This window comes from Phoenix dactylifera, unplaced genomic scaffold, assembly GCF_009389715.1.
Source record: "Phoenix dactylifera cultivar Barhee BC4 unplaced genomic scaffold, palm_55x_up_171113_PBpolish2nd_filt_p 000823F, whole genome shotgun sequence".
NCBI classification, from domain to species: Eukaryota; Viridiplantae; Streptophyta; class Magnoliopsida; order Arecales; family Arecaceae; genus Phoenix; species Phoenix dactylifera.
Genome location: NW_024068190.1, coordinates 181,082 through 204,591, shown reverse-complemented (window position 1 = coordinate 204,591; position 23,510 = coordinate 181,082). Strand labels below are relative to the sequence as shown.

Sequence of the window (23,510 nt, the reverse complement as noted above, 5' to 3'; positions counted from 1 at the left end):
CAGAAACTTAGAGTAAGCTTGCATACAAGTATGTCTATACACTGAAAAACCTTTATCCATATTAATGTGTTAATGTGCATCTCATGCTCATTTACTTGCAAATCCTCTCACAGATTCTTAATTACAGATAGTAAAAAGTTTTTATCATGTAAACGTAGCATATTGACATGAACATGAACAAACAAATGCATATTCCATTGAAAGCTTCATTAAAGCGGCACACTCAGCACCACGCATCCAACAAAGCTACTAAACTATGTCGTTATTCTTGATTGAGAAATCAGACAATATTTTATTAAAAAAAAAAAGTACCAAATCTAAATGCATCTGATGATCCAGGACTTCACCCCAAAAGGCTTGACGGAAAGTGTTGTTTGGGTTCCTGGTAGGCAGAAAACACAGGATACAGATCGGATATTGTGTCTCTATATCCATATCCATAATTTTAGCAGTTACGAATATAGATATGGATTAAACAAATATCAAGATTAGTATCCATATGTATTTCTAATGTATATGAATATGAATTGGATATTAACCATATACATATTTGTTCTAAATGGATTCGATACAAGTCGGATATTAGTTATAACCATAATTTCTCTATCCAAATACCAATATAAGTTGAATATTATTAAGATATAAACTGGATTTTGAGCAGATTTCAATAATGAAAGCCAACATAACTGACATAGTCATAATTCATAAAGGATAGGTACATAATCCAATATCAAGACTGCATACGACACACAGCTAGCTAGGTAAGGGTCTAGAATATAGTTATTAAACTCGCATGAAGTCCAATCTAGCCAATGGTCTGGATCATTGACCAATTGAATTTGTATTAAAATATTTTAGAAATTAATTTTTATAAATAAAAATATATAATATAAAAATAATCGAGAGTTATATATTTTATAGAGAACTTTGTAAAATAATTATATATAAATGTAAGAATATGTTATATGTTCGTAAAATTGTTCCCCATAAATCTCATGCTCAACTAGTGCAACTATCTTTATTTGTCCCCTTTTCGGAGACACCTTCCTAATATCCTTGCCTAAACTACATTATCCATGGACCCTCTTTGTTACCTCAAACTCGCATCCATTAGATGGCCCATATAGTGGCTTATATCATTTTTCATTTGAGTAATCCCAATGCGTATCCACCAGAAAATTCTTTGACAGCACCTTTCCACATCATCCAGCCCATTCTAATCTCCATTGAAAACACCTTGAATTATCTTCTCTTTCTCAATATAATAAATCCAAGATTTTAAATAAAGTAATATGGGGACACTGGCCCATCAATCATGACAAAAGATCCATACAATTAAACCTCCAAAAAAAAGTCAGGATCTTTTGTCCTAACATGACTGATTTATAGTTGAACCGTATTTTCCCGAGCATCTATATAATTGTTAAAAAAATAAGCTTCACTTAAGAATTCAATTAAGTATATGTCCTTTCAACTTACCAAGAAAATGACCTTTTATATATAAAAGGGTAAGCAAGTAAGTCCCATTTTGTCTTATAAATTGATTAGCACTTTCGTCTTATCAAATTGATCATTGACCGGTCATAAGGCTTGAACTAGTGATTTATGCAATGAAGTTATTGTAATATGAAATATGTAAAATTTGGGGTTCTATGATACTTTTCTAGAGGCATTACTAAACGGCCGTCCATCCATTCAAAGCTTACTACCACTATATGAATGAGAACACTTGAGCAAGTTTACATCTCAATAAGAATTCCATTTAAGAAGTCAAGCTTTATCTCAAGTCTAGAGATCCTAGACCAAGATCAGCCATGCTGAAATCAAATTTGAATTCATTTGTTCATGGATCTTTAACAAGTTTACAACTCACAAACGTAAATGTTGAGGTCTATACATATTTACGCTCAATATAGCCTAAATTGACCTTATGGAAAGTTCTCAGGGCCCATTTGGTTGGGGATAATTTGGCATGGAAAAATAAATCTTATGTCGGATTACCATGTTTAAAACAAAAAGTGGATGAGAGAGATCGTAAAATAAATGGTGGATCCTATGTCTATTTTGCTGAAAGAGAAAGTAATGGTATTTGTTGACCCATGCTAGCTTATCGAATGGAGATAATCTAAAATTATTATTTCTTGATAGAAATGCCCTTACTTATACTATATTAATATTGTATTAATTATATTATATAATTAATATTGATAATATTAATATATCATAAATTATATTAATATATTGATTAATAATATTTATTTAATATATTAATATATTTATTAATAAATACTAATTATTAATAAATAGTTGAGAAATATTTATTAGTTATTAATAAATCTAACATAGGATTTATCAATAATTAATATATTCATTTATATATCAAACATACTAAAATTTATTTATAATAAGAAATATGTTTTCTAATATATATAATTAATTTAAAAATATTTATTAACACATGTAATTACATTTAAATATTTTCAAAATAGCTAATATCGACAGTGAATATGTAAATGGGCCATAAATGGCTAACTAATGGCCAAAAAACATTGTTATTACTAGAATTGTTTACTCAAGGACATTGTTGAAAATTTAGCAATATTCTAATATAAAATTACCTCCAATCAAACATAGTAATCTTCTTCTGATGCTATTTTCTAGAGTAATTTTTTTCACCAATCAAACATAGTAAACATTATTTTCCCTACAATCATTGTTTCAGATAAATGATTTTCAGGAATCATCAAATTATCCTCTGACATACCCCAACCGAATGAACCCTTAAAGATACAGGTTTCCTTGAAAAGGCACAATTGAGTATGTAACTGATAGACATTCTTGATCTGATTAAAAATGGGCCTGAAAGCTCATACTTCAAATTTTTGAAATAGAGCCTAAGAATGCCTAAAACCAAGAAAGACCTTCAAGCTAACTTAGCCATTGACCCTCATTCAACAAGCTCAAAACAAGCGACCTATATTATAGGTCAGAAAAAAGGAAGGAAAAAGGCAGCCCATGTTATGACATGACCAAAGGCGTAGCAAACATCATAAAAATCCCTTGGCTCCACCTAAGGCCTTTTGATACTTATGAGCCTTAAGCCGCCATCAAAAGCAATACTAGGGCTTGCTATCAGCAACTGAAAAATCTTGATAGTAGCAAATTCAACATTGGTCCTACTTTAAGTAGATCCTCAGGTAAGACAGTTGAAAATCCACCAAGGATTGGATGGGAGGATAGGCCAGACCTCTCATGTCGGCATGTGTACATGATGTACCGCCGGCCTTGTCCACTAGGGTGTGGACCATGGTCTGCCGTGCCGATCTGTACCGGCCGGTACGTACCGGTCCGGCCTGGGACCGGTACCGAATCAGCGTGGAATTCGGTACCGGTAGTTTATTGTTGAAAAAACCGGTACGGGACCGGTACGGAACCGGTTCGAACCGGTACGGGCCCGGTTCGGATCGGTACGCGACTGGTACGGGACCAGTTCGTACCGGTCCGGGCCGCCACCGGTACGCCGACCGGTACCGGTACGGCGGACCTTGGTGTGGACAGTTGGATATAAAAGAATAAAAGACACCCTCTCTTTTTGGAGAAAACCAGGCATACATCCTTGATGAACATTTGATTTGTGGGGAAAAAAAAGTTGGGCATGATAGGAGTTGTTATTGGCTTTCCACAAAAGTAATACCAAACAAACTATACTCATGGAGAACTTGTACCATTGAAAGTTAATAATTAACAAAATAAGAAATAAACTATGCTATCTGTTGGTGGCAATGAATGTAATTCAAATAAACTTGTCACGGGTCATGACAATATTTGAAATTGAAAATGACCAAGCAGTACAAAAATTGCAAGTTGCATAAAACAATTATGAAGAATATTTTGTACCTCAGGATTCAAGAAAGCAAGTTCCCGTATGCGGCTAGCAATTGTGTTGAACTCAAAAGTCATGGAAGTAGTGAATACTACATTGAAAACACAATTTCTTACCATAGAATTCTTTTTTTTGGCAAATATTAAAAATGAAAAAAGCATACCATCTCTATCAGGCCAAAACCTGATACATGTCCCCTGACGAGCACTTGATTCAGCTGGCAGAAGGTGACAAGTTAAAGATGTCATTGGTTTCCCACGAGAATAGGTTTGTTGGTATGCCTTCCCATCACGCCACACTGTAACTTCTAGTGCCTGCTCAACATGATATGAATTTAGCTAATTCAAAACCAGCCTAAAATCAACAATTTTCCAACTGTTTTAAGTGACCATAACAATGTCTTTACTGATCAATCCATGTACCAAGTTTGAGTCATGACCTATGACTATAACAACTTGTTGATGTTCTAGTCTTGTCAAGGAAATATCGGAAAAATTTATTTCGCACCAATGAGCCATAAAATGCCTTATCTTCATATAATCACTAATCACAAGTTTTATACAAAAGGTCAAATAAAACTGATAGCGTAATTTTAGATTTGTAGCAGTTGCATGTCATGGACAAAATCCAAAAACCCATTAGCTCGATAAGATTTAAGATGTGCAGCTGTCTTCTCATCAAAGGCAAGATGAAATGACCAATATAATGATCTCTGAAGAATGAGACTATATTTGTACCAAAATCAAAAAAAAGGAGTTACATGCATATGGTAGGCAAACATAAATCATGGACGCAAAAGTTAATGACAAATGAAAGATGTTATGGGTATGTGTAACAGCTTGATTAAAAAATTATAAAAATAGATGAGATAGGCTTTCAATCATTCTGGCCATGTTGACATTTAGCTGTGAGCCATCTTCCACGAGTCTACTTAGTACCATGTTGATGAAATTGCAAATATATTCCAAACAAACTCTATCTTGTATGTAAATTAAGAAATTGATAGTATGAAGCAGAATTTGCATAAAATCATCTAGAAATGGAAAGGAAATATAGAACATTACATAACTTATATGAGAGGAAGAAAAGTACCTCAGATAAGGCATTGACAACAGACAAGCCCACACCATGCAATCCACCAGAGACATTATATCCACTGCTTGAACCACCAAATTTCCCTCCAGCATGTAAAACCTACGTAATTTTGGCTGCAGTCAGATGTCCTGGATTTTCAAGAAAACAAACAGATGCCAATCTCCATAATTTAAGTTTATCAAAGAGTGATAAATGCTAACTGAAATATCACATGAAGAGAATATTTAACAGGTTATGAAGTTAGAATCACTGATTTCTTTTTATAAGTCTATCTTTGAGTCCAAAATCGAGTAAATGCTACCAGAAGAATAGGTGCATGATTTAACTCCTCCACAACAGCTCTACTTTAGTCAGCTCTATAGCCACCTGGATTCTTCTCAATTCTCACAACCATAACCAGTACACCTTGTCCATCCATTTTGCATTGGCTTTATGACTCTTCCCCATCTTTTCACTCATAAAGGACATTATAACCTACAAGTGCAAGTTTCTCTTAATCCTGTCTCGTGACACTAATGCAGGATTAAATAGTTCTTCTTTGTCCTCCTGCATGGATTAGTTTGCTGATGGGTTTACACTAGTTACCAAAAAACATAAGAAGAAATGGAAGTTGGTAATAGATTAAATAATTGTTAAAAAAAATTGATCATAAATTGCAGCAAACTGAATGTTCTTAAATCAGCAGTAATGCAAGATCTTATTTAAGTGCAATCTTAATTAGCTTTTACTTAAATATAGAACTCTAAGAAGTACAGTATTCAGTGATGGAAATTTTGTTCATCAATAAAATCACAAGGCAACAAATCATGACCTACCGCAAGCTATAATATAGATGTTGAATATCAGATTATTATGGAGAATAGAACCTATATAAATGATTTTTTTATTTCTGTGAGGAAATAACTTTGATACATTTAAACTACCAATCAAAAGAAACACAGTCGAGAAAAAAATCTGTGTTGAAAAAGATGGCTGCAGAAAATGCTGTGCAAGTTAGAACTGATAACATAAAAGAAATATGAACTTAGAAGTGATACAATCATCAGAAGACATCCTCAAATTACAGGATCTGCTATGTTTCTCATAAAAAGTTTCTCATCTTTACTAGTTCCATCCATATCTTTCTCAGTCTTCTTTTGAGCATTCAAACCCAATCCTCACCAATGCCATAACTTGCTTCCAAAGCAAGTTTTGTATTCTGCTCCGAAGTTTCATTTGCCAACAATCATTCCTGAATATTTTAAGCCATGACACAACCACCACATAACCATCATGCTACATATATCTTATGTTCAATTCCCCCTTCGTTGTCTATCATTCTAATCCACACAGCAAAGGTTGATCTTCCAACTGTCTAACTCTTACACGACTTCCTTTTCTCTGTTGCTATTACAATCAACAGTGCATGATTCGAAAGGTGAATCACCATATAATGCACAAGAAGCATCAACGAAGTAAATCAATGCATCTTGAATAATTTAATGGTGCAGACGAATGCAACAATTCTATGAAAGTCAAAAAACCAATATCAGATAATGAATCAACTGATCACTACAGCTTTGAACTAGTGATAGACAGAAGATTTAGTAAGAATGACATAAGAGTTGGAAGCAAGTCCTTCCCCAGAATTCGAGAAAGGTTCATCAGCTGGCTGAAGCAATCCATGTCTTTCAAAATATATCAACACCTAGAGTGTCACGAGGCACATCTAAATTTGCATCCTCTTCTTAGAATATATCAATAATAAAACCCAAGCAAACAGTCATGTAACAAAGCAGAGTGATATATGAAAAAGAGGAGAGGACACAGCCTATGGTACAGAGATGACTTCCATGGACACGTAGGACAGCAAGATGCACCAATGAGGGGTTGATAGTATGAAGTCTTTTAAAACTCGGACATTGACAGCAACATGTGCAAGGATTATGGATATTGAAATATATCATAGATCATTGGATTTGGAATATGTTATGCTCCATCACTTGCAATATCCAGGGTTTTAAGAATTATGAAAGATAATAATGCTGACAGTCAGGATGGAAGACAAAATCATATACATCTCCTTCTTATAAAATATACTTAAAAAGTCTTTGGACTTCAAATTAAAGAAGCAACAAAAGATACTTTAAACTTTACAATAATATGGGAGATCATACTTCTAACTTTTAAGCAAGAACGTGGCTATATAAAGTAAAGTAGCAATGTTCGTATAAAAAAATAAAAATGTCCTGCAAAATCTCGCTCTAGAAATCTTGCAAAATGCAAGTTAAATCAGATATTCAGATCTAACCTCCTGTCAATCAATCCAAATTCCATGCCTAAATTCCATTTTAGGCCAAATTACATGAATAACTGAAGCCTACAAGTCTACGATTCATATGGTGGACAGCCCTACTCACCCAGCAGTCCACGGAGCCCTTTCTTCCTTCCTTTCTTTTCAGGTTTTCGCTTGTGATATTATAAATTATTTCTTTGTATTTTTTTCATCTCTTATATCTCTAAAACTTTATGGTTCAAGATCTAAGAGATCCAAAAATTCTGGTTTTGAGCCTTGTATGACCAAGAAAACACAGAAAAGATTGCAAATTTCCATAGCCAATAGTCCAATTCTGGATCTGTCTTATTCAGTTCTACAAAAGGTTTGAAGTCCCGTAGTATAAGGGTGTGCCACACGTCTTAGTGTGGTACATACCATGGCATGCCCCCATATCAAAACATGATTTATCCAAGGTTTGAAATACCATGGTACAGTACAGTTTGATACGCCCTTGATACACTTTAGTACATCTCAGTGCCGGGAGTATCATACCACAGTACAGTCAGTTCTTCAAACATTGGTTCTGCATTAATAGCACAAGAAATCATTGAATTTGAAGCTTGTAAGGTACAATTGAGTTTTTGGGCAATATAATGAGTTCTTTCTTACAGGAAACCAACACTTTTTCCTTTGCTTAGTCCAATTGATTGGTCAGTGCTTGGTGAAAAATCAGGAAAAAGAATTACAAATGACATCAAATTGGAGCGACATAAGCAAGTCTATCCAGAAAACAAACAATAGTTGTAAGCCATGGTGGGGGGGAGTATTGGGGGCTCTGCTCCAGATGAAGCACCAGCTTGCTCATTATCACAAGCTGAAGCGATAAAGGAGAGGGAGCTATTCTCTGCACAAATAATTCTGACTATCAGAGGATGATGAGGATGTTGGGGAGGGTGCGGATGACAATGATAGTTTGATGCCTATCCTAGAGTCCAGTGACTTTTGTAATGTTCTTTGGTCATAGAAATAATGTAAAAATTGGATTGTTTGGTTTCACATGTTAATGGTACTTTCTGAATTCAGGCATTAATTGTGACCTTAGACTAACATCTTTATTTGTACCTAAACATGAAAACATTATCAACGACCTTGTTAGAGAATGATGAAACTTATATTGGTACAAATTCCTTCATTTTCAGTACTAGTAGGGTTCCCATTGCCATCTAGGGGGTTCTAGATTCTCATAAGGAAGGTCACACACACTACCAATTTGATCTAGATGTTTTTATACGGTCAGTGTCATTGTATACATCATTAAAATGTGGTATCGCGTAAAACCAAATTCTGCAATTATTCGGGTAGTTATTTGTATATTTACTCCAATTCAGAAGCACGCATGTGCATGTGCAGTTTTTAGGTAAAAAAATGATAATAATTTCCTCTGGGCACCATAGCATGCCCTCTTCCTCTTGCGGTATGCTGTGCTTTTCTATGGCAATAGTACAGCAATGTGCATTATATCATATTAAACAATAGCTGACAAAGGCACAATGCAAGATGTTCTAAATCATACTACAACCCATTAAAAAGGAGACACAGTACAAGTTCCCATCAAGTCATGCACATAGATTCTGTGAAAACCATAATCTGGCATACTTGCATGATGAGCTGAGAGAGGTGAAGAGCGACTATGTTAAAAAGAATACCGTCAAAACAGTCTCCAAGGAAGATTTTTTTGTCACGGGATGTAAGTCCGTAGGAATCTGCACAGCATGAAAACATATTATTTATGGACTGAAAATACTATGTGATGATAGAAAAATGTTTATATGGTGTAATCAGTTGCAGATATTGAGCATAGAAAACAACAAATTAGATAAAAAGCTGGTAACAGCGCCACTTCTGTTCCTACAGGTCTAGCCTAAAAAATAACCAAATTACTATCACAGAGCATATCTACTAGATTTGAATCAAAAGCTGATAATAATACCATTTATGTTCCCATATTGTTTCTTGTTTCTTTTGGATTCTTCCTTTCACTTAACAAAGCTAGACTTAACACCCTTTCTGCATCTTTTGTTTACTACTGATTTTAGCTGACTATCATGCTTCAACCAAAGCAAAGTGTACATTTGAAAGTACAAGTCATTTGGACAAAAAGATTCTTTTGTGTCACCAAAATTCAGTATAAAAGGTAAATCTCTTTATAAGTTCATTATCAGCAAAATTTGGACTATAAAAGAAAAAGGAAGGCCATACCCCACGTCCATTATCAGTGATACTCACGGAACTATCCTCATGTAAAACAACATCAATCTTCGAGGCATAACCTGCTTGAGCTTCATCAATGGCATTGTCCAATATTTCATATACCTAGAAACAAGAAACATATGAAAAAAGTAAGCAGAGCAAAACAAAATTTTAAAAGAGAGAAAGAAAGAGAGACCAAATTTACACCAGTGGAGAGGGAGATTAAAAAGAATATGGAAATACCAAATGATGCAAGCCACGGGGTCCAGTGCTCCCAATATACATTCCAGGTCTCTTCCGAACTGGATCTAGCCCTTCCAAAACCTGAAGAGAGAAAATGGCCAGCGCATCAGTTGGTACTTCAGAAGGACCTTAACTAAGCTACAGACCACATCGAACAAAAAGAGTTAAAATATGATAGTAATCATATTTATGCTTCTATTCCATTACTTGGGAAAGTAAACATATATTGATCACCCATGTTATCTCAAAATCCGATTTAGTTAAAATAAAAATAACTCAGCAAGAAGGAAAAAGGGGTTTTGTCCCCTACCGAATCCAACAAAATCTATTTCAATCTATGATGAGAATAACAAAAAAGATGGGGGAAAAAACGCGGGAGAGAGATGATCAAGGCTTAAAATCACCTGAATCTGGTCGGAGCCGTAGGCTTGTGACCGGGCTTTCTCTTGAAGCGCCTCCGCAGTAATGCTTGACGACATAAAAGCCCTCACTCCCACTCCATTCCTCCGTGGGCGGATGCTCCAGATTCTACAAAAGAACCAGGAAGAAGTAGTGCTTTCCATTGGACCCCAAGAACAAGGCAGAAAAATAGAGGAGAGAGAGGTGAGAGGAGGGGGAGGAGAATGAGACCTGGTTCTGAGGAAGAGCCGGGAACGGGAGCGAGGTAACGAGGGGAGAGACGAGGGGCGAGAGAAGAGGGCCGGAGAGGAGAAGAGACGGCGGGCAGCGAAGCGAAGCTGGAGAGGAGGCGGCCTCAGAAGCGCCATCGTCTCGAGCTGATTTCGAAATTTTTCTGGTCCCTCGCCGGGGTTTCACGAGTCCCATTTATCTGCGGTGAGGTTTTGCGGTTTTGGACACCATGGACACGTCGGGTCACACCCGTCGGTTCAATTGGTGCGGCAATCTGTGGAACGGGTCGGGTCGGGTCGGGTCGGGTTCCTATATCAAGCTTCTATGGACCTGTCCCGAACCCAACCCAAACCGCCAGAGGGTCGGAGAATCGGAATTCTGATCCGAACCCGTAATGACAAATGAACCTCCCCAACCCGCATCCAACCTTCTAACCCGTTTGATCGGTCCGAGCCCATTTAAGTATGGGCTTTTGTATTTCATGGCAGGATTTTATTTTCTCTCACTTTTGCTATATCGAAAGATTAATATCTATTTTCCAAATAACAATTATATACATCACCAGCCATTTTTCATCTATTCTTTGAATTATGAGCAATTAGATCCATACCATAGCAGATATCATCCAATATATATTGATGTGGGGTCGGAACCCCGACACCAGCCCACACACCGGCCGAGCAGGGAAAGCATCAGCGTCCCTCACGAGGTATTGTCCGCTCTGGGATTGCCGCTTCGGGTCTGCGGGAGGTCGCCCAGGGCCGGAGCCCAATGACAGTCCCAATGACAGTCCCGAGCCCTGACGGCGCGGGGGTCCGCGGAGGTTGCCCCCTACCCTCACGGTTTTGTCCTATAAAAGGCGTCTCGTGAGGAAAGGTTTTAGGCCTCCTCATTATAAGGCACAGACCTTTCCGCTGATTAGCCGATGTGGGACTAAACTGGGAACCCCATCCCACAACACAGCCCCCCCAGTGGGAAGGTCTGTGCGTGGCCGGGGCCCTTCCTCTAGCGCCAACTGTTGCTGGTGGTCCAAACCGAGAACGATTGACACGACGGTGTGAACGGGGTTCCGCCTGAGTTGTCTTGGTTGGTGCTGGTTGCGCTCCACCTTCCGCCAAGGAACCTGCAAACAAGCCTTGCACCACCACCAGGGTGGTGATGGCCCTCCGACGGTCAAGTCAGAGGAGATTGGAGGAGGAGAGATGATAATCACAAGTGGGAGAGAGTGCTCTGGGAGGTATTGCTTACCCCCCCCTTCTCCCCCCAGCCGCATATATACCTGGCTGGGAGGTCTCTCAGGGGGGTTTGTCGTCGTGGGGCACGATAGAATGGCCACTGACATGGCCGTTACGGGGCGTCGTGGAGCAGCGCTGGGTACGGTCATGGCAGGGCGTAGTGGAGCTCCGCTTTGTACGGTTGATACAGGAGATCGTGGGCAGCATCGGGTACAGCCGTTGCAGGGAGTAGTGGAGCAGGAGGCCGCGGCGTGCCTCTGGAGAATAGCCTGTCGTTATCAAAAGATCTCCGACTCGGGGTCGGAATGCTGGATCATAGGGCAGCCGACCCGGGGTCGGGCTGCGAAGCCGAGGAGGTCCGACTCGGGGTCGGAGTGCTGGATCATAGGGCAGCCGACCCGGGGTCGGGCTGCGGAGCCGAGGAGGTCCGACTCGGGGTCGGAGTGCTGGATCATAGGGCAGCCGACCCGGGGTCGGGCTGCGGAGCCGAGGAGGTCCGACTCGGGGTCGGAGTGCTGGATCATAGGGCAGCCGACCCGGGGTCGGGCTGCGGAGCCGAGGAGGTCCGACTCGGGGTCGGAGTGCTGGATCATAGGGCAGCTGTAGCTTTCCTGGATACGCGTGCCGATCACGTGGGGCATGGCGGCTCAATTCCCCCATAACATATATATATATATATATATATATATATATATGTATGTATGTATGTATATGTGTGTGTATGCATGTTTGTATTTATCTCCTTAACTAATTTAAATATTCTAAAAAGTTTAACCTTAAATTTGCAAACATCGGAATAAATTATAAAATATTAAACAAAAAATATTGTTGTGATCTATAGAGCCTATTACAAAGCCATGGCCATTATTGCAACTAAAGCAATTGCAGTCCATCGTGATGAAAGTGCCAATCCTAAAGACAAGTCTATTGCCAATGACAACTTAAGTGGAAGAAAATTATACTTGCTAAAATTTGAACTTTATATTTAATAGTTTAGCCCAATGAAATGCATAAAACTATAGCAAGTAGTCTTTTAAACTTTGGAAATGAGGTCAACCCATCTATCCTTTTAGACCATGGAGATAGAGGGAGAACTCAAAATCAGTCTTTTAAATTATTTGTAAGCAAAATCAATGGAAATATCAAGGTTAAGCATTATGAACAATTCCTTTATAAAGAGAACGAAGCCAGCGAAATCAATATAGTAATGGTTGTGGTTCAAATCTGGCCCGAGGGTGACCATGCCGGAGGAGTCGGAGGAGCTGCCGGAGTGCAGAAGAAGACAGGGAGAGCCACCTCCTGCGACCGGCAGTATACGTGCACAAAGCTTCACCGGTGTTTCTGGTGAGGGCCCTCCGACGATCAAGTTAGAGTGGAGCTTTGTATATCCAGCCAAGAGTCCCCCTAACCCTCCGTTTGGGAGTTTTGGGGAGAAAAGAAAAGAAAAAAAAACTATAATGAGGAGGGAAAAGAAAAGAAAGGAAAACTTTAATGAGGAGGGAAAATAAAAGAAAGGAATAGAATAGACTTTCCTTTCCTCTTATTTAAAAGTTTTAGGAGGGAAGAGAAAGTACTTTCTTTCCTCTTGTTTGGGAGTTTGGAGAGAAAAAAAAAGAAAGCATACCGTTTTAACACTTTTACTAAAATATCCTTATTAGAAAAGGGGCATGTTTATGAGTAGAAATGCAAATGGATCGGGTCGAACCAGGTCATGAGTAATCCCGACCCAATTTGGATCCTTGTTCGGGTCCTAATTTTAGACCCAGACCCAACCCACTAGAAAATCGGGTTGGGTCCACGGCCCTAGAATGTATTTGTCCTTTTAATTTAATACTTCTTTAATTTAAGGGCCAAATATGTATTATAAAAAATTTATTAAGTTCCAATTCCTTTTTCTCCAAATCCTTCCACTTATGGAGGAAAGAAAGAAGAGAATTGGAGCCCAAAATTTTTCCTCCTATTCCCTCCTTTTCTTTTCCTTTTCCTCCACTAAAAAACTTCCAAACATCAAAATTTTTAACTTTTCCTTCCATTCCATTTCTTTCTCCTCAATTCCAAGTTTTCAAACGGAGCCTAAGGGTTACCTGTTGCGGTCGTTTATAGTCATGATAGAAGCGCTTAGGTGGCGGAGGTATGGCACGTCCCTATCATGAGAGGGAGTGGCGCGTAGCTTGAGCTTACTTGTGGAGCGCGGTGGAATCCGCCCTGGGGAATGGTGAAACGTTGACAGCCATAGTAGGGCATGGCCCATTCCCATCATGAATGAGAGTGGCGCGCAAATTAATCTTACTTATGGCGCGCAGTGGAGTCTGTTCTGGAGAATGATAAGGCATTGCCCTTGGCTGTCGTGGGCTGATAGGCGAAGCACGGCGTAGTGGTGTCGCAGCACATAGCCTCGTAGGAGGGTGGAGGCACGCACATGGGTGCGGTTGTTGGCGAGGCCAAACTCGTTGAGAGGTTGGTTAGGCAGGTGCTGAGACTAGCCTAGCATCCCGAGTTTCGTGGTGTACTTGGTGGAGTGCCTCGAGCTTGAAGGTCGGGGTGTAGTACTGGAGAGGGCATCTGAGCTTGGTCGGGCGAGTCGGCGAATAAGGAGGGCACCCGAGCTTGGTCGGGCACGTCGGCGAATAAGTAGGGTGCCCCAGCTTGGTCGGGCGCATCGGCGAATATCCGAGGTTGAAGGGGCTTTCGGCGAAGTCTGAGGCTGAATTGATTCTAGGCCGGATTGAGGACATGTTCGGTCGACATTGGTGTCTATTGGGCTGAAATTGGGTGCCTCTTTTTGATGTGGGCTGGACGATCCATTTTGCCCCCCCCATCATTTGCCCTCCGACTTTCGAGGTCGAGTTGCTCTTTAGCTCGGGCGAAGGAAGTAGTCAGATTGTTGGTCATCCTGCGGTGTGGCTCGGCGCTTGTGAAATTGCGCACGCCGAGCAAAGGACACTTGATGCATTTTATAGTGGAGGACTTTGAGTCAGATTTTTGGAGCCGGGCTTAGGTGGCTTGAGCTGTCATGCTGTCCTGGGCAGAATCCGACGTGGGGAGTTCTTGGTGTTCCACGTGTGTATTCTCTTCCGAGAGGTTATTGGATGAAATGAAAAGGGGCGGCTATCAATGCCTCGTCCCCTGAAGCGCCCGCCTGATGGAACGCGAGAGGCCAGTCATTAATGCTCCATTCTCCGAAGCGTATCGCCTGATGGAATGCGAAAGGCTAGTTATTAATATTTCAATCTTTGGAGCACCTTCCATAATGATTGGTATTTAGTGCCGCGATCCGAAAAGATTTTGTTGAGGCCATTTCGGGGCCTGCCATGTAGCGGAACTCAGCTCGTCTGATCGCTTGGGCTATCCGATCAAAGCAGTTGTAGTGGGCTATATAAGATATGGAAATGATCCTAGGATCGTTATTTGATCATTTCCGCCTCCACTTCTTTTCTTTCTGGCCGCCATTACTGCGGTGTTCAAGCCTTTTCTTGGGCGTCTTGGGAGCTCCTCGTCGGCCTTTGCATCGAGAGTTATTCTTAATCTTCAGCGATCGTCTTTCTCCTCCCCAATCATCTTCCTTGGCAAGCTTTTCGGGTAGGCGTTTTATCCTTCTCTCGGTCGCTCGAAGTATCTCTTGTTTTCTCCTTTTTGTAATTCTATGACCAAGGCAACGAGTTTACCTGCGAGGGCCCTGATGTTCGGTGCAGGTTCGTCTCGAGCCCAGACTTCTTTCGGCATGGGAGAGACTAAGCTCGAGATGGGCCTGGGTCCACATGGGACCGGCTCGCTCTTAAGTGATGAGGACTTGGGCGCGGCTCGTACCCAATTCTTCATTCCTTCGGAGTGTATTCTTGAGCTCCCAGATCTCGGAGGACGAGTTACCAACCCTCCTAAAGGTTGGATCGGAGTGTACATAGAGTCGCTCTGAGCAGGGCTGAGATTCCCTCTGCATGGGTTCGTGAGGGAGCATCTAACAGCTTACCGTCTTGTACCTCCACAGCTCGCCCCGAACTCGTGGAGAATGATAATTGGCTTTCTCGCCCTTTGCCTTGTCATAGTCTGTCCTCCTTGGTAAACATCTTTAGGAGTTGCTTTATATTAAAGGACAACCCCGTAGATAAAGAGTGGTGGTACTTTTTCCTCCGATAAGGCCATAAGCTTTTCGAAGGTATTCCTACCTCCATTCACAGGTGGAAGGACAAGTTTTTCATTGTTTCCTCCGAGCAGTCGTAAGGGTTTAATCCAACCTGGAGCTTTCTGTTGGCCTCAGCGAATAACAGGCTCCCACAGTTGTCGCAGTCCGAGCAAAGCATTTTAGATAGTTTGCTTGGGCTGAGGAGAATTCCACAGCTCTCCGACCTGCTCAGCGAGGAGACTTTAGTAAATCTTGGCCTGAGCCCAGTTCGGCCGAAAAGTAAGAGTAACTTAGTTGCTCCTTCTTCTTTTTTTTTTTGATAAAAGCGGCATTTCATATAGCTCTAACTTGAGTACATCCAGCCATATCAAAAGAAAGTAAAGCATACAGGGTAGGAGGAATATCTCCTACAGATGTCCATGTGACCTCCCCAGAATGCCGGGCAACAAAAGAGGCAACCCAGTCTGCTGCACTGTTTGCCTCCCGGAAAACATGTAACGCCCGAAAATCACTCGACTCCTGCGCCAATCTCCGAATCTCACTGATGAGAGGATGACCATCACCATATCTGTCCCCTCCCCGAATCCACTTGATCACCACAGAGGAGTCCCCCTCAAGGCATATATGCTCAGCACGAAGTACCCGCCTTGCATAGGATATCCCCTCCCAGGCTGTCCGCAGCTCCGCACCGACAGCAGTGAGTCCCGGCGCACAGCGGCCACCAGCTGCTATCAAACCACCCAGATGGTCTCTGATGACAAAACCAACTCCTCCAGACACCCCGTCCTCCGACATACTACCATCAAAGTTCACTTTGAGATGACCAAGGGGTGGGGGTACCCAAGAAACTAGGGCGAACCTGGGCGCTGTGACAGCGGAAAGAGTACCCCAGGTGTCCCTGGCCATCTCAGAAGAAGACCTAACGGTAGTAGTGGTAACCTCCCTGGCAAGACGCATAGCTCTGTCCACCACCACCCTCGAGGGTAACCGTCTACCCTCAAAGATACCAGCATTTCTGTCCAACCAGATAGAATGAGCCAAATAAGCCCACCGGATCCCGGCCTCAACAGTACTAGGCCTCCGCATGAAAACTCTCAACCAATGAATCCAATCCTGTGTCGACTCGACTGAATAGGGCAACAAAGATGGTGATCGGCTCCAGATTCCCCTAGCTCTGGGGCACTGCAGGATAACATGATCAATCGTCTCCACAGTCTCCGTGCACTCCTCACAACACTGAGTAATCCTTACCCCACGCCGTGCTAACACACTCCTGGTCGGTAGGCAGCCCCATACCACCTTCCATATGAAGAGCGTGACACGCGGGTGAATCTGCATCCTCCAAATCCATCCTTCCTCTATCTGTTGGGCTGGCTCTCGGTTCAACAACATGGAAATGTCCCTGGCTCGCACCTGCGATTGCCCTGTCGGCATCCAGACTAGTCTATCCAACCCCTCCCGAGCAGGAATAGGTAGAGCCAGGATCATCTCTGTCAACTGCTCCCCAAAAGCCTCTCTAATCAACTCAACCCTCCAACGCCCCCCTTCGGGCTCCATCAAATCTCTGACCCTGAGACCGACTAACCTCGACGTATCCACCATGACCGGGAGTCTACTCATAGGCTGCTCCGTCACCCAGCGATCCTCTAACACATCAATGGATCGCCCATCACCAATAGCCCATCTAATCGCGGGAAGCACCAACCCTGCTCTAGCGCAAATCTCCCTCCAGATCGGTGAATGGCGACGCCCCGCACGGGCCCCAAGCACCCGACCGCCATACTTGGCCCTCATCAGTGAGGACCACATGCCATCAGGCTCTAACAGAACTCTAGCGGTGTGCCGTGCTGCTAGGACCTCCCGTCTCGCCACCAAGGACTGCACCCCCAAGCCACCAAATCTCGTCGGCTGACATACCACCTCCCATGCCATGAGATGGATGCCCCTTCCGCCTCCGTTCCTCCCCCAAATAAAGTTTCTAAAGATCTGCTCAATATTCCTCACTGTTGCAACCGGTATAAAAGAGGTAGATAATAGGTAAATCGGGATCGAGGAGAGAACTGACCATACCAAGATAATCCTGCCCATCATAGAAAGTGAATGTATCTGCCACCCCTCCAACCTGTGCCTGATGCTGATCTCCAGGGAAGAGCAATCACTGCTACGTAGACGCTGACCTGAGATCGGCACTCCCAAATACCTCAACGTACCCTCCTGCTCTCCCATCCCCAAAATCTCCAGTATGGAGGTCTTCACATCCAGTTTGGTCTTCGAGCTAAAGCAAATTGCTGACTTGGATGAGTTGACCCGTTGACCAGACACAGAGCAATAATCCCAAAAAATCCTCCATACAATCCGTGCTGCCTGTCTCGTCGCCCGGACTAACAGAAAACAATCATCGGCAAATAGTAAATGGGAGATCGGTGTGGCATCCGGCACAGGCCTTTTCCCTTCCAATGCTGAGTTCTAATAAGATCTTTTGTCATCAGATATTGCAGAAATGATCTTCAGCACCAAGACATTGATGGCCAAGTATAGGAAGAGGATGACCACCTCAGAGGGGGCTCAGCCCGAAAGGAGGCCGAAAAAGATCAGAGCTAGCTCCGACTCCAGGACTGAGTGGAGTGAGCTTGGGGCGATTGAGGTCGTCGCCCTTGGTCAAGCCGGATTTGATCAAGTTCTTGTGGTGGCGGTTGAGGCTCCTTTATTGGCAGCAAGGGGGAGCCCTTCTGGTTCGGTGGCGACTGTGTCCATCGGCCAAGTCCAGGAGGCTGGAGAAGCTATCCGGCTATTTGAATCGGGTCCCGAATTGGAGAGCAGGTCTGAGCTCCCGACTCCTTTTGTGGGCCTAACTCCTGCCGAGGTTGCAGCTTTTCCTGAGGCTTCGATCTCAGGTGGGGTTTTGATTTCTCCTCGGGTTCTGACGTCGGTCGAGGCCGACTCCATTCCTTCCAAGTCTGGGATAAGACAATTGCAGCATCAATGTCGCATATCTAAGGACGACTCGGCCCTTGAATCCGATGACCTCGCCCACGAGCTCGTGCGCAGCATTATGCTCCCGCGCGATTGAGTCTTAATGGAAGAGAACTTTGATGACTTCGTTCATCGCGATTATTCAAATAGTGTCCGGGCGAGTAGCGTAGCCCTTCTGTTTCTCATTTTCTTTGCAAGTGTTTGATCTCTGCTGACATTTTATCTTTTGTGCCAGTCCCTCCATGTGGTTGACATGCTGATGTCTAGCATGCTTACCTACCGGAAGGAGATAAGGGCACTTAGGTCGAGGATGGAGCGTGCCGAGCTCCAGAGATAGGAGGTCGAGAAATGGGCGGTAATTGCCGAACAGCAGTAACACAAGGTCGAAGTGAGGGCCCCTTAAAGATAGGCTCGCTCAGATTTGGAAAATGGAGGTCAAGCACTTCCGGGCTCGCCGTCCGCTGCAGGTCGCATCTTTGAGCTTGAAGCTGCTCTGATCTGCTTTTAGGGCGAGGCTGAGGAGTTGAGGCCAAAGGTCGGGCGACTTGAAGGCCTCTTGGAGGAATCTGCCTGTGAGGCCGTTAGGAAATTCCGCTAGTCGGGAGAGTATCTTGACGAGCTGGCGAAAGGAGCTGCTACTGCGATGATTCAGGGCTTCGAAAATTGTCACGATCAAGTCTAGCGACTTTTTCCTGAATCTGACCTTAGTAACTGGTGGTCCAAACCGAGAACGATTGGCACAGCGGTGTGAACGGGGTTCCGTTTGGGTTGCCTTGGTTGGTGTTGATTGCGCTCCACTTTCCACCGGGAAACCTGCAAGCAAGCCTCGCACCACCACTTGGGTAGTGGGGGCCCTCCGACGATCAAGTCAGAGGAGATTGGAGGAGAAGGAAAGATAATAGTAGCAAGTAGGAGTATGCTCTGGAAGTTCTTGCTTACCCTCCCCCTTCTCCCCCCAGCCGCATATATACCAGGCTGGGGGGTCCTTTTGGGGGGTTGGTCATCGTATAGCACGATGGAGCTGCCACTGACATGGCCGTTACAGGGCGTCGTGGGGCAGCGCTGGGTACGGCCATGACAGGGCGTAGTGGAGCTCCGCTTTGTACGGCTGTTACAGGGGATCGTGGAGCAGCGCCGGATACGACCGTTGCTGGGTGTAGTGGAGCAGAGGGCCGCGGCGTGCCTCTGGGGAATAGCCTGTCGTTGTCGAGAGATGATCGACTCGGGGTCGGGCTGCGGAGACGAAGATGTCCGACTCGGGGTCGGATTGCTGGATCAAGGGGCAGCCGACTCGGGGTCGGGCTGCGGAGCCGAAGATGTCCGACTCGGGGTCGGATTGCTAGATCAAGGGGCAGCCGACTCGGGGTCGGGCTGCGGAGCCGAAGATGTCCGACTCGGGGTCGGATTGCTGGATCAAGGGGCAGCCGACTCGGGGTCGGGCTGCGGAGCCGAAGATGTCCGACTCGGGGTCGGATTGCTGGATCAAGGGGCTGCCGTAGTCTTCCTGGGCGCGCGTGCCGGTCACGTGGGGCATGGTGGCTAAGTTCTCCCGTAACAGTAGTCCCCCACTTCCGAGCCTGGAACCAGAAGGGGAACGGGTGAAGGGAGTGATGCTTCGAGATTGCCGCCATCCCTCGGAGAGGCGCGCGCGCTTCGAGCTCCCCGCCTTCTTTATGGCGTATGGCGGTTGTTGCTGACCTGGCAGTCTGAGGATTTCGGCGGACATCCTTCCTTAATGGCGTCGATTCGCCTTTGGGGCGCGAGCGACCCTTCGGCAGCCAGGCGTCCTCTGGCATCACCGAGGCGTCACCCACCTTTCCGCCTATTTAACCGGGGGCCCTCCTCCGTCCGCCTTTCTCTTTACAGACATCTTTGAGTTTCTCCTTTGCGCTGCCGTCATTGCCGTCGGACTGTTCGCTTGCTCCTCCTTTGACGCTCTCGGAGCCGTTCTTCCTTCTCTTCCGGTGAGTTGCCCCATTCTTCAATTTAAGGCTCTCCATACTTTCTCCTTTTGTATTAGGGTACTCCAGTCGTTCCGGTCCTTTTTCCCTTCTTGACCCCGTCCTGACCGTAGATTCACTGGCCATTAGGGATGGGCGAAGTGAGAGCAGACCGCATTAAGTCGGAGCTGGTCGCTGAAGACCTAGATAGGTTCGTGGCTCGATACCATCTTCCCGAGGCCTGCAATGTTACGCTCCCGGGGCCTGAGGAGAGGATGTCCCATCCTCCTCCAGGGAAGGTCGCCATCAATGAGGGCATTCTTCAGGCTGGGTTTCGCTTTCCCCCCTCGGACTTAGTTGTGCAGGTGCTTCGGGGTTTAAGAGTGGCGCCGACGCAACTGGTGCCGAACTCATGGCGCGCCCTGACGGCCTTCCAGGTTCTCTGCCGCATGCACGAGGTTCCCGCCACCCTGAATGTCTTTTGGGAATGCTACGGCCTGAGCGGCCACCCCCAGGACAAAGGGTGGTGGTGCTTTGCGGCGCGGCGAGGGTGCGGCCTCGTCAAGGAGGCTCCTTCCTCCATTCACGGCTGGAAGGAGCGTTTCTTTTTCATTGACGTAGATCCCTCTTGGGGAATCAGGGCAACCTGGGAGACGCCGATGAAGTCCCCGATTGGCCTATCGAGGTTGTCGAGGGAGGAATCCGATGGCGTCGCCGTCTTGAAGGGGTTGGTTGCCGAGGGCCGGCTCCCCCCGGTGGCTTGCCTTATTTCCGAGGATACCTTGGTGAACGTTGGTCTGAGCTCGGTCCCCACTGACCGTGAGCCTGCCACCATTTCTTTTTTAGCTCTTTTCTCCTCTTTCGTCTCGTTCTTTCCTTCAGTTTCTCAACCTCCGACCACCTCGTCCTTTTTGCAGAGATCGACGACGTCATGCGGTCGGACAAGGCAACGGCTGTTGGTAGGACGTCCCTACTGGAAGCAGTCCGGAGGAAGAAACGAGCTCCTCCGAGCGGGGCCCCACCGGCAAAGAAGTCCCGCCGGCAGGCGACTCCGACGCCGACAAACGGGTCCGGACCCACCGATCAGGGGGACGCCGCGGGCGCGGACCGGAAGTTGACGCTGTATCAGCCCTCCGATGCCGAGACTACCGTTTCTCCGGAGGCATCACTCGGGCGCGCCCGAGATGGACGGGTCGGACGTGATCGGTCCCCAGCCCAGCCTTCGACTCGGTCAGCTCCGGATGATACGAGGAGGGACGCGCCGAGGCCCCGGCCGAGCGGGACCCTGTCAATTCCAGGGGCGGTCCCCGCCCCGAGCATGGTCAGCATGACTCTTCCCCAAGCGATGGGTAAGGGTAAGGCTGCAGAACCACCGTCCGACTCCGGGGAGAAGTCGGGGTCGGCCTTCACTTTCGCCGGCGCCCGAAACCTCATCGAGACGGTACTGCTGGAGAAGGACCGCAGGCAGGTCCGGGAGATGAGGGTCCCTGACGTTGGGGCTGCCAGCTGCGTCTGTCTCATGTCGGTGAGTGTTCTTTTGGTCGCTTTCATCATTTATAGGCTCTGTTGATCCCCGCCTGATGCCCTCGTTTTTCCTATCTCTTAGCTCGCCCAGTACATGATCCGCCTGGAGGAGTGCTACGAGGAACAGGCGAGGCTTCTGGCGAGGGCCGAGAGCCAACTGAAGGCAGTGGAGGAGGGAGGTCAGGCTGCGGCGGGGAGGACGACCAGGGATCTCGAGATGAGGCTCCGGGTGGCCGAAGAGCGGGCACTCGGCTTCGTCACCCTCGAGAAGCAACTGTTGGAGGCTCAGGAGCAACTCAAGGTTGCCTCGGGTCTCGAGGGCGAGATCAAGAAGGCGGAGGAGCGGGCCGAGAAGCAGTCCCGGAAGGCTGCCGACTACCGGGAGAGGTGGGAGAAGGCCCAGCGGTCAGTCGACAACGCCCGCAACCGAACCCGGTCTCTTGAAGCCAAGCTGGGCGAATTGGAGTCGGCCTTGGAGAAGTCCCGCGCGAGCGACCAGGAGCTTCATTCGCGCCTGGAGGAGGCTGAGGCTGCTCGCATTGCTGCCGAGGCAAAGCACAAGGAGGCTCAGGCTGATCTGCTGAGGGTCTCCTCCGAGGCGGATGACCGGATTGTGGCGAAGGTCTTGGAGGCGAAGGCTCAGATTATGGAGCGGGCAGAGGCGGCGCTGGCCGAGAAGAGTGCGGAGATCGGGCGTCAGGCGGTACAGGCTTATCGTCAGTCCGCCGAGTTCACCCGTGATATGTCGGAGGCGGTACAGGCCTATCGTTAATCTGACGAGTTCGTCCGTGACATGTCGGACGCGGGGTCCGACTCCTTTGTCTTAGGCTTCGAGGAAGGCCTGGCAAGGGTGTCGGCTAAGTACCCCGAAATTGACCTGAGTGGGATCTCCCTTCTCGACTCCCCTCCGGCGCCATTGCCTGCTGCTTCTCCAACCGTCTCCCTACCCCCTGCGGACGTGGCCGGCGTTCCCGACCCGGGGGTTCCTCCAAGCTGACCTTCTGTATTTTCGTTCTTTTCTTTGTGTGTTGGCGTTTTGCCAAGTTGTATGGGTCTCGGCCCTGAAACAATGAAAGTTAATGCAAATAGAGTTTCTTCATTTCACTTTCGTCCTTCTTCTTTTTAACTCTTGGTAGCGTCTCGCTGACTCCCGACTCTTGAAATTCTTCTGGCGCTAGGCCAGGTATCTGAGGGTTAGGCCTCAGGGAATTCTTCCGGCGCTAAGCCAGGCATCCGAGGGTTAGGCCTCAGGAACTTCTTCCGGCGCTAAGCCAGGCATCCGAGGGTTTGGCCTCAGGAACTTCTTCCGGCGCTAAGCCAGGCATCCGAGGGTTAGGCCTCAGGAACTTCTTCCGGCGCT

The 23,510-nt window shown here is 45.6% G+C and overlaps 1 protein-coding gene across 1 annotated transcript; it reads right to left on the bottom strand.

Moving 5' to 3' along the window:
* Positions 1-3,798: 3,798 nt before the first annotated feature.
* LOC120107317 (DNA gyrase subunit B, chloroplastic/mitochondrial-like) lies at positions 3,799-10,560 on the bottom strand. Its single transcript, XM_039120551.1, has 8 exons — positions 10,359-10,560; positions 10,133-10,256; positions 9,729-9,809; positions 9,495-9,608; positions 8,942-8,998; positions 4,976-5,077; positions 4,047-4,197; positions 3,799-3,974 (listed from the first exon to the last, which is right to left on the bottom strand). The coding sequence occupies exons 1-8, from the start codon at positions 10,493-10,495 to the stop codon at positions 3,814-3,816; spliced, it is 927 nt and encodes a 308-aa protein (XP_038976479.1). The 5' UTR covers positions 10,496-10,560; the 3' UTR covers positions 3,799-3,813.
* Between the last annotated feature and the right edge of the window lie 12,950 nt (positions 10,561-23,510).

What these genes read in the sequence shown, in the direction of transcription:
- LOC120107317 (XM_039120551.1), bottom strand. Translation starts at nt 10,495, where the DNA reads ATGGCGCTTCTGAGGCCGCCTCCTCTCCAGCTTCGCTTCGCTGCCCGC. An exon ending in TCACTGATAATGGACGTGGG is followed by an intron (nt 8,999 to 9,494) that starts GTATGGCCTTCC and finishes CATGCTGTGCAG; the next exon opens with ATTCCTACGGACTTACATCC. An exon ending in CCTTGGAGACTGTTTTGACG is followed by an intron (nt 5,078 to 8,941) that starts GTATTCTTTTTA and finishes AAAATTACGTAG; the next exon opens with GTTTTACATGCTGGAGGGAA.